Source organism: Morone saxatilis, unplaced genomic scaffold (assembly GCF_004916995.1).
Source record: "Morone saxatilis isolate NCDOM2014 unplaced genomic scaffold, NCSU_SB_2.0 Contig15, whole genome shotgun sequence".
Taxonomy (NCBI): domain Eukaryota; kingdom Metazoa; phylum Chordata; class Actinopteri; family Moronidae; genus Morone; species Morone saxatilis.
The window spans coordinates 23739704-23751707 of NW_023339707.1; the positions used below are offsets into that span (position 1 = coordinate 23739704).

Below are 12004 nucleotides of genomic sequence, written 5' to 3' on the forward strand. Positions count from 1 at the left end.
AATAATAATAATAATAAGAGATAATAGTATAATAGTAATATAATAATAGATAGAAAGCATATAAAACCAAATTACCCCATAAAATAAAATAGAAATATCAACAATCAAACAGAGATAAAACAAATATAAAAGAACAATAAAAACATAATTTGACAACATGATAAAATATCATACAAATGTCTGTAGTGTGTTTTTAAAAGCTTTTTGAACTCAGCTGATCTGATACTGAGGTGGGACTTTGATCCATAGCTTTGGAGCTAAAACAGAGAAAGCATGACCCCCCTTTGCTTTAAGTCTGAACCGTGGAGCTTTCGCCAGGATTTAAACAAAGGTATGGGGTTAAAAGTCCTGACATGTAAAGTGGAGCCAGGCCATGTAGGGATTTAAAAGTAATCCACAATGCGTTAGTGAACTCACCGTGCACGGACAGAAAGCCACAAACTGGCTTTACTTTTTTGCTGACATTTTAGAGCTTGTATGTTTTCTCTTTTACTGAGTACTTTCACTTTCACTCTTACTGTAGTCTGTACTTCTACTTGAGGCATCGTCCTAGCATTAACTGAGTCTGGGGCATCTTGACTACAACTTGAGACATCAACATAGTCTTCCTCTTCCATCATACTGAACTCCACTTTTGATTAACTTCACGTGAAATCTGTAACAATCAGTAATAACATTTTCCTCAGAGGCCTCATATTCTATCAAAAGTAATCTAATTCAGAAAAGGTTTTTTAGACGACTGCTGTCCATTAAAGAGGAAGTCACAGTAAAGTTTAAGCTGTAGCCGATCATCAGGATAAAACTCCTTTCCAAACCAAAGTTTTATTTACTTTAATTTACCCACAAATAGTCTCCAGACACCATCTTTCACGTTCAGGCTGTGTCTTCTCTCTCTGCACTCAAACTGCTGCTCAAACTAAGAATGAGTCCTCTGTGACTTCGTCTGCCTAACTCAGGCCTGTATTTATATCTGACCCCAAACCACCCCAGAAGCCAAACACCTTTCTGAGTCCAAAAATACTGCTTCTGACTGGACAGTAAACCAAACCAGAGAATGAAAGAAGAGGCTCAGCCAAACCCAGCACCACTGTTTCAGGTCTATTTTTCTCCTTAAATGTCACGCTCTTCTTCTGAGCCATCTTCTCTTCTTCTCTGAGAATAAATAAGATTAAAGGTGTTATGTATCACAGTGGAATAATATGCCGCCAAACTAACTGTATCTGTATTTGGGAGAGCTATAATTGGGCTTTAATAGTTGGTTTAATTTTGAGTACAGTGCCAAGATGGTATAATACCAAATTTGTTGAGCTCAGCGTTGAACAAATCTCTTAACAAATCTTGTATGTCTGTTTCCTCTCTCTCTCTTTTGTATATGCTAAGAGCAATGTGCAAACATTCATGTAGTTGTTTAGCTAAGTAACAAACATGCAATCTATCTGTAAACGTTGAGATTTAGATCTTTAAATCATTACTTTCTCATTTCCAGAAAATATTACACTCAGCAAGAACTAACATTACGACTGAGTCTACAAACAGGAGGCAGGTTTATTCCTACTGAGAAGGTTAAACAGTTCTCTCAATAGTTCCCGTTTGGAGACATGATTGCAGACTCTTTGAATCATTAATTTTACCTCCCTTTGCTATCATGCCATCATATTTTAGCTCACAACCAATCGTGCATGAACGTGACTACAGAACAGGCTGATATTGAATCTTATTGTTATATCTAGGTAACTTACTTTAAACTACACTTCAGCAATCTCATAATTGAAGCACTTTCATTCAGATTTGTAGTATTTTGATACTTTTTTGCTCCTGCTGTGCCACACGTAAAGAGTTAACTCATCTAAGCCTTCTGCGGTAATCCACTTTCTCTTCAATCCTGCACCTTTCCTGTGTGTTGGGACCTTCACACCCACTCTGCCTGCCAGCAGGTAGAGAAACATATGAAAACTATCTGCACTCCTCGCTCAGGAAGTGTTCTGGATGAAATCAGCCACCAGATCATGTACCTTTAAGTGCAAACTTTAGCGTACGTAAGTAGTTACCCGCCTGCCGCTAAGATGTCTAAACTTGAAGCGAATACCTCCACACTCCAGCCTTCATGTCACACGTGACGAGACGGGAGCTAAGCCGTTAACATGGAGACACGCAAACAACAAACAGAAGTGGGGGGGATTAAAGTAGTGATGATAAGAAGAAAATTGAGACAGATGGAGAGAATGAGGAGCCAAATGAGCAAAAGAGAAAGTGGAGACGGTGAGGGGTGGGGGGGAAGCAGATGGCGGAGGGAAGGAAGTGTTCCTCTCAGACGGAGTGATATACGAGAATGAAAAAGAGGAAGAAGTAGTAACGGACGACAGGAGCTCCATTAAACGCACGTGTGTGTGAGAGTGAAAGTGTGTGTGCGTGGGTACATGTGAAACAAAGTGTGTGTACTGATTGTGAAAGGAAATTGTGTGTGTGTGTGTGCGCGCGCGTGCGTGCGTCTCCTCGAAATACTTGAAGTGAACACAATTTTTCGGAGAATATAAAGACGCCAGTGTGCCGCGTTAATGTCCTCCATCCTTCCATCCTTCTTTCCTTGCTTCCTCTCCTTCCTCCCTCTCTCCTTTGCTGCCTCCATCCTTTCCATCTATCATGCATTTCCCGTTTCCTCTTTGTGTAGATGCAGCTGTGGTGTGTGTGTGTGTGTTGTTGTGTTGGTGTTGTGTGCTGGTTGGGGGGGGGGGGGGGGGGGCACATGCATACACCCTCACAGCCAACATGCATTCTCAATTAGACTCATATAACATGCTGGCACTCTTGTCCGGGCATCTGCCTTGGCATTGATACACACAGTCTTTTAAACCACAGCTGGGCTTCAGCAGGACAGGTGTTGGGAGTGTTGTGTGTGTGTGTGTGATGTGTGGTTGTTGGTGTGTGTGTCGTGTGTGTGTTAATGAGAATGCTGTGGTATTTGTAACTGATTTTGGCTTTTTAACTCCCTTACTCCCATACAAAAAGAGAATGGTCTACTCTGTTGCACCTCTCCTGGCTGGTTTGTTGGAACTGGTGGTTCGGGTGTGTGTGGTTGTATGTGTGTGTAGGTATGTGTGTGTGTGAGACTCACAGTGGCGGTCATGTTGTTGCTCTCCTCCATGATGGTAGCGGAGTATTTGTTGGAAGGCATCGCCGTTGCGGTCGACTGGTCCAGTGTCTGTCCTGACTCTTTTTCAAACCTGGATGAGACACAAACAACAAAACTTAAATAAAAACTTTGCTTTTTGCTGATGCGTCTGCAAAAGATATAAATACAAACCAGATTATAAATAGAGTCAATATCAGAGCATCGTCTTGTGAGGGGGATTCTGCACTTCAACTAGCTTGGAGACTAGAACCAATGCCTTTACAGCACGAGGAGATCTGAAGCAATGGTCAACCAATATGGGTTTTTCACTTGCAGATGCCAGCTGATTGCTGATACATAATGCCAATATTAAAACAAAGAAAAGTAATGTATAATTCCATTATTCCATGCACATTACAATCTAATACAAATAGTTATCTTATAGTTATATAGTTATAGTTATAGTTATCTTACTGGATAACTATAACTATGTTGTTTTAGATGGAAATATACATTGGTTTATGAACATGAGAGTGGGGTACAGTATGTTAGAAGCAACGTCAATTAACTCCATTATTCTATATGTTATATAACATATTATATATATAACACTAGACAGTATCAGCATTAGATCATATTTGCTTTCATTTAGGGCGGGAGAATAGATGTCTCTGCAGACATTTCTTGTTTATCGGCCACATAAGTGCAGGTATCTGCCTGATAATCGGTCAGTAGAATAACACCATCTGTTTATTTTAACAGTAACAAGAGCCACTACCAGCACAGAAGTCAGACGCACGTTCAATATCCTGATTTCCATTCCATCCAACCACAAGAGCAAGTCCACTTCGAACCTAATTCTACTCAACTGCTGCAAAAACTCAGATCAGCTTCCCAGAAAAGCAACATGTGTAAATGGAAAAACAACAGCAGCGTCTGTAGAGCATGTTCTTTCGTACCAGCATGTGTAAGTTCAATGGTGATTTCACAATGGACAGAAACAACTTCTGGCACCAGCAGAGTAAGACCAGTATCAACCGGGCATGACAGAAGGTCAGTTGAGCATGAGGGAGCGAAAGATAAGAGTGAAAGTGATAGAAAAATCAACATAAAAACAGCTTTTCTTCTTAAAACAAACACTGAATTAAAAGAAGATGGCAATGGATTAATCTGAAAATCACATTTTTATCTCCTGAATGTTTCACTGCAGAATGATTCAAAATGGACTTGTTGAAAAGTGCATAAAATATCTCTCTGATCTCCACTAATTGATGCCTGTGTTACAGTGTCTACTGTTGGGATTTAATGATACACTAAACTCACGATTCAATACAATTGGACTCACAATCCTTCAATATCCTCAGTTTCAAAATCTCCACCTGCAGCTGGACACTAGAAAGATGTTTTTACATTCATCTGCTGAAAGTGGAAGTTTCTCTGAGCTCACTGAAAATCTGATTTCTAAGGGGTGGGGCCTATGGGCATGATTTGTGACATCACTAATACTCAGGAAGTCAATTCCTGGTCCAGACACTGACAATGGACTTTACAGTGAAGTACAACTTGTGTCCTGCAGGAAAATTACTATTATTATATTCCCAAATGTAAGTATTGGTACATCCCTAGATCTCTGCACATGGTGGTTCTGTAAACTTCATAGTTTTCACTTGTTAGCTAAGACGCTAACTTCCTAGCATGTAACTATTGAACAGAGTTTGGCTGAATGTCAATCTACGTCACACTGCTCGCACGTGGGAGGACAGTTATAAGGAAAAAGAGAGAGAAAGGCTGGGTAAGGAGAGGACAACGCTGGCCTCTCCAGTTCTCCATGAGTGTGTAGGAGCAGATCTGACATGCCCATACAAACCTGAGGTAAACAGATACACAGGCCTGTCAGGGTGTGTGTGTGTGTTTAAGAATGGGAGGGAGTAAGAGGAATAAGTGAATGTGCCTGCGTTTGTACATGCATAATTTATACATTCCTTTGGTGCACACGAACGCATATTTTAATGTAAGTGTGTGCACGTGAAGGGATACGGTATATATATATGTGTGTGTGTGTGTGTGTGTGTTTAGGTTTTAAGTTTAAAGGAGGTGCAGGTCAATAGCTTTGTAATCACATTCAAATCATTTTAAATATGAACTTTCTTTTCACCTGATTATATATCAAGAGGTTCAACTACCAGAAGTGTTAAAACAAGATCAAATTACTTCAAATAGGATTAGGTCTATTCACGATAACAAAAATTCACACAGGTAGTGCTGCCCAAACAGGTTTTGATAATCTTCCAGTTGGGAGACAAGGTGAGTGACTCTGTTCAATACATGCTTGGAAAAAAAGGTCTAAATATGCAGTAAGATTATCTCCCTTATATCGCAGAGTCTGTGTGTACAAAATCAGAATGAGTTTTTTTATATATATACAACTTACTACTACTTACTACAACGGTTTACATTTTTCTAGTCATTTGGTGTTTAACAGACATAATGTTGAAACAACTAATCGATAAGTCGACCGTACAATAAATGAAATAGCAACAGCCAAAAAACAAACTTTTTTCCAATGTGAGGATCAGGTTTTAGACAACAGAAGCCAAATCATGATAAATACCAAAATAAGATTAATCAATAATAAAAGATTGGTTAGCTGCAGCACTAAAAGCATTCAGCATTACACAATCAACTGAATATCCCCACTGGGAGCCTCTAAATGATGCTAGGGTTACTTTCCAAACTGGTTTCCAGATGCATAAAACACGTTGGTTGTCATGATAAGACCATTGTGTTCACTATTAAATGAGCGGCAGAGACGTTTTCTGACACATTAAGTGGTTACATAGACAGCAGAAGACAAACAGCACCCTGGGGTCAAAAGAGTCAAAGGTGGATGGGGAAACATTATTCATTCATCAGGAAAATCATGACTTAAAAATCTGTCACACTCACTGATGTACAGTCTTGTGTTGATTCCCTGAAAGTGATTCTGGTTTTTCACGTCATTTTAAGAATTATAAGTATATTTAGATGATTATTGTGATAATAATAATGACATAAAATATTGTCCCACATGTACACCAACCAGCTTTTACCACACGAGGACGGCCCACACACGAACCCACACATAAACATAAATCCTCGCAGCCACGTGGACATGGAAACCTGGGTGGATTAAATCAAGTCTTAACCTTAAAGTGTAACGGTTTTATGTTGTGATTAAAGGCTTCTTGTCCCTAAAAAGAAGGTTAGTCTGCCACAGGGTACGAACAGATCTATATCTGGAAGTGAGTCAGTGCATGCAGAGGCAGGTGACCTCTGACAAAAACCGTCCTGACATCAATACATACTAATCAGTGAGGGACTCTCCCTTCGCCACACAACATACAGGTGATCGAGTTCATCAGTCAACCAGGCTGCTGACACCCCCCCCCCTTTGACTCCCAACGTCTTCGACCTTTCACCTACACCCAACACAGCCGACCAAAACCACCAACCTTCTATTTCTAAAAGCTTTGGTTTAGCCCGCCTTCAGGTCTGGAGTAGTTTCTCATTGTGGCACGTTTGGCTTAGATGAGGTAGGCTGAAGAAAAGAAACACCTCTTCATTTCAACATTGGCATTAAGCTCTTGTACTGTACAGATGTCTCACTCTTCCTTCTACACTTGTTTGTAAGTCTCTATGTATAAAATGTGTAATTATGCATCAGTGGCTTCACTCGTCAAACTGCTCTTAAAACAAAAAAGATAAATATATAAAAGTATAAATTAACAGATGAAATATTAAGTTCACATTAAAAACTCATATTAGTTGGGGAAATAAGGACTTTAATGTTCCATCTTTATTAAATTAAAATAATTTTGATAGTTTTGATATTTAAAGCGACATTATGTAACTTTTCTATCTTAAAACAGCTTCAAAATAATTTTGATGCTACACTGACTTGCTTTCGGGTGCCTCTGTTTATCCTTTATTTATCAGGTATTAAATTCACAATCTAGCCATCCATGTTAAATTGTACAATATATATATCGAAATAAAGGGGAAAAAAGCCCATGCCAAGTCCATGCTACATACTGAAATAAATGTTAACGTTTTGTAACATTACCTTTACCTCGTAGCCATTATAGTAAGTAATAACATTGTGTGTATCCACTCTGGCTCTGGATCCTTGCATTAAAGGTGTTCATAACTGTATCTTTTGCAGTTTCAGCTCCAGAAGAGCTGGAAGCGAGGCTGACTTACAAGAACCGAGGAAGGATGGAGGGCAGCGAGTGAGGGGCCCACGAAAAGGGGACATGGAGGACAAGGAGGGGGGGGGGGGTTCACATCAAAGTTGTGTCTGGTGGCTAGAGATTAGGGACCGCATTGCAAGAGGGGATTGTTCACTCACCAAAGGGTTCGAACATGAGTGTGTGTGTGTGTGTGTGTGTGTGTTAAAGGGGGTTCAGCTCCTCGGGGTCTCTCTCTGGGGGCTGCATTCCTTGTCTGTCATGTACTTTATGGCCCCTTCCAGCTCAGATCGAGCCCTTCACTTTATACATTGTCTACTTTGTTGCCTATTGTACAGCGTGAACTCTGAAGGCACACAGGCTCATACAGTATATCGTCCACTCAGCAGCAACCTGGACGAACAACATACAAACTGTAAAAAACCACTAGATTAGAGATTAAATGAGTAGTAGTGGAATAATCTGTTGTATTTTCACATTACAGCTACATACAACTAACTTTACTGTGTATAAAATCCACTGATGATGGTGGAAAGATGATATCAAGGCAGTGAGGCTTGTTTCATGGGACTTATGTGACTGATTGAGCTTCAAGCATCACCAGTGATTCATTGATGCCAAAGTTTCTCCGCTAAACAAACGCTCAAGTGGTTCATTGACGAGGATCAGAGGAGAGTTTCTGACAAACGTGGCGATGTACGCTACAGAGAAAGACATGATCAGTACCGATCCACATTTAACACGCTTTCTTTGCCAGTTTCATTATTTAAAAATCAGCGTTTCCATGATCACACTGCTACGGATGAGTTGACACTGAGCAGCTTCACCTCCGCTGTCTCCACCAAACCATCATGGCGACGACCATAACGCCAAACTTAAAAAGTAATGGGTGATGCCACCATAGATTCATACTTATATGACGCCATCAGTATGTTAACTCCATCAGTAGCTTAAAATGGTCTTAAACTACAATAATATCATTTATCGCAATTATATCTGGGACAATATATCGTCCAACAAAAGTTGTAACATAACAAACAAACGTAACAAAATATATAAAAAACTACCCAGAGAACATATTCATGTATGATCCTGGTTTAAAAATATACTGTGACTGCACGTGGTTAATAAAAAGGCACATAAACTCCTGTAAAGTCCCACAAATATTAATGTTACACTACAAAAGACACAATTTTAACAAGACCTTTTGTCTGCTGTTGAGTCACAACGTCTTTATCTTCTTCAAAGGTTTAAACTGAATGTAATATGTGTGTTTTGTGCTGATGATAAATCGAGACATCTGAAGGCGTCATTTTGGACAGACAGACGTTTTGATTTAATCTTCTAAAACTATCTTCTGTCACTTTAAACACTAAATGATTAATTAACCTTATTTTTTACATTAAAATCCTTAAAATGTCCTGTACCTCATTAAAAGCCTTATAAATGTGTATTTGAAACAATTTGTGATGTCATAAATCATGCTCATAGGCCCCGCCCCCTTAAAAAAAAAATCTGCTTTTCAATGAACTCAGAGAAACTTTCAGCACATGAATGTGATGAAACAATCCAACAGTGAAACATCCAACTGTAGGAGCAAACAGAAAAACATATTTCTGAGTGGTGTGGGGCTTTGAATTAAGTCTTAGTCCAGATATCGACATTTAGTATTTAAATAAACCTAAATAAGAGACAGATGTGGCAGAAATTGTCTCCTTTTTTGGAGTGTAAACACTTTTTTACTACTTTTCGCGATAAAAACGTTATAAAATGCACCAAAAAGTTGCCCTAAAAACAAAAAAAATGAGAGCACGTTAACTTATTTGGTATTTTTGGAGCATGGGCTGTCGAGTGTATCCTATGAGGAAGTTCAACCGGTAAACCACCGTCAGTACACGTTCACCGGGGCTCAGCCACAACCAGGAAACCGTAAAAAAAAAAAGAAACCCCAGTACAGTTAAACCAGATCTAACATCCCTCCACAGGTAGCCCTGCAGGAACACCACAGGGGCTTATAAAAAACAAATCACTGTTCACTTTTCACCAGCAAAGACACAGTTTGAAGTCGTAATAACAGCATTATACCACCGATGTTTGAGCACCGTAAATCGCCTTTAAACTCAACACCCTCCGCCAGAAGCGACGCTGGAGTCCTTGCAGGAATAATATTAAACAGCAAGAGACTATAAAGTAAAATATCCGCCACCAAGTCGATAAATCCCGCACAACTTTGCAGCGACAGCTACGAGAAAACTCTTGAGATTCTTCCAGGATTACTGCACGAATACTGTCATAAATGCTTTTATATAAACCCGAATGCATGGTGGTTATTTGAACTAATCGTTGCAGGAGAAACATAATCAGGTTTTAACGCATGGAGCGTGCACATGTGCAAGAAGGAACCGAGCTGTGCACTTTTTACATTATGACAAACAAACAGCGAGTTTGGCGCCACAAAAAGCGACAAAAAATGTAGCAAATGTGACTTTTTTGTTTTTTTTACTAAACTCCATGTTTCATTGTGACAGTGTAACCATGTAAATGCAATAAACCCTCGGTCCCCTCCACGGTGAACTACTTACATAATCATCCACGCTTCTTGCGCTCATCCACGGCAGGAAAATGAGAAGGAAGTTGCTTGTTGTTGTGTGGAGGTGTTTTAAACAAAAAGGATTTTGAAGAGACACACAAAAAGCCTTGAACTTGAGCAGGAATCACAAGTGGTCTAGTCCTCTCTGTGTAGAGTGTGCAGGAGCATGCTGCTGCAGATCTGAGCTGTGTGCGGGTCTCTGTGTGCTCTCACTCTCTTTCTATACTTGACCTGCACACACAGATCAGATAGCAGAGTTGATCTCCCCACCTCTCTCCAGATGTTCACTCCCACTCGTCAGCAGCCTTTTTTTGAATATTGTAATTCCTTAGAAAAGACTTTTACTTTTTCCCTCCCTTGGGGAAGATAAGAGGGAACTTATAGTATTTTGTTTGCTCTACAGTTTCCTTATGAAGACAAAAAATACAAAGTTTTTGCAGAAAGAAACGCATAAAAGTTTAATACAGACAGTCATTTACTGCACATTTACTTTAAAGGCACATTTTACTTCTACTCACAACAACTCAAGAGACAAATGTTCTGCTTTTTATGTCTAAAAGCTATTTTTCAGATCAAGATTTTACAGTCAGTTATATAATCATTGTATTAATTATATGTTATATATGTTATATATACAGTCTAATAGGTTAATTTGACCTAAAGTTGTGGGTAAAAAATGGGTTTGAATAAGTGAAAAACGTTCAGTAATAAACAATAATATAGTCGTTATTAAGATAATATAGATATTAATATCAGTTGGTGGAAAACTAGGATGGTTCCCATTCACTTTACTTCAGTACAGTTATAGAAGGCCTTCTGTTACATCCATCACAATGTCTGCGCATCATGAAACATGCAGAAAATAAAGTATGTGTAATTAATAATTAATTTTATTCACTTATTGATAGTCTATTCTCCTTCTTTCTTTGTGGTGTTTTATTTCTTCCTCGTGTTAGGTTTTGAATTGTTCATTGTCTTCTCTTATAACGTTCACAAGTCGTGGTTAGAATAAAGAATTTGGTTGGTTTTTTGTTGCTTACTTTTCTTGATGTCACACTTCAATATTTAAGCACATTTTTCACATCAACACAACTTTATTATCAAAAAGACACAAATTAAGAAAATGTCCTTTCTGTGAGTAGCAAATTCTTCATGTAGGCCTATAATATCAATACTGCCGGGTAAAATGGGCTTGCCATAAGATAAGATTAAGATATTCCTTAAAGTCCCACAATGGTAATTCCAAATGCATACGCAGCAAAGTGGATAGAGAAAAAATGCATGACTCACATTTTTCAGGTATCACAGGATGTGAAGAGTAAAATGAAATAAAATACCGCGGCCAGCAGCACTAGAAATGAGAGACAGGAAGCAGCTTCTCTGCTCAAAAACACAGCACATTACTACAGATATATACTCTGTAATAAAAGAATGTATTTATTGTACTTTTTATAATACTTTATCCATAATAGCACCTTTTACAAAGTGCTTTTAACAACAGTTGGAAAACCACAGAAACAACACTAAAGAACCAGCAGTCAGTAACAATCTTCTAGAATGAACCTCCTAAAAGTTGACACACTGCACCTTTAACACAACACATTACTGATCAATACGCAACTTAACTTGCATGCAACAACATGTATACAGCATAAGTAGTCTCTTGTCATATAGTGGGTATAAGTAACCACTCCCAGTGTTATCTTAAATATTAACATCAACTTGACTGCGATACTTTTAGTACATTTACTTAAGTGAAGGGGCTACTTTAAGGAGTACTTCTTTTAATCTATGACTATTATATAATGTAAAAAATAAAATAAAAACTTCCCTCTTCACCCTCTTGGGGTTGTATCTGTGTCATCTCAAGGCTCGGGTCCTCTACCAGGGGCCTGGGCAGTTTGGAGGGTTCTGCGCAGTTCTTCCTAGGTACGCGCTCTTCTGGACTGAGGCTTCTGATGATGTTTCCGGGATCTGTTGGAGCCACTGGAGTCACTGGCCCGGAGTGCTCCAGTTATATATATAATTATATATATATTTATATACGCTATATTTTTATATGTACTAGGTATGTATATA

At 38.9% G+C, this 12004-nt stretch overlaps 1 protein-coding gene across 1 annotated transcript in view; it reads right to left on the reverse strand.

Annotated features, from left to right (window-relative positions):
* Positions 1-10150, reverse strand: part of dnmt3bb.1 (DNA (cytosine-5-)-methyltransferase 3 beta, duplicate b.1) — a 34033-nt gene extending 23883 nt beyond the window's left edge. Inside the window, exons 1-2 of the mRNA XM_035657493.1 lie at positions 9918-10150; positions 3113-3221 (exon numbers count right to left, since the gene is read on the reverse strand). Of these exons, the coding sequence (XP_035513386.1) occupies positions 3113-3221; positions 9918-9925 (117 nt within the window). The 5' untranslated portion in view covers positions 9926-10150. The remainder of the gene's footprint in view (positions 1-3112; positions 3222-9917) is intronic.
* Between the last annotated feature and the right edge of the window lie 1854 nt (positions 10151-12004).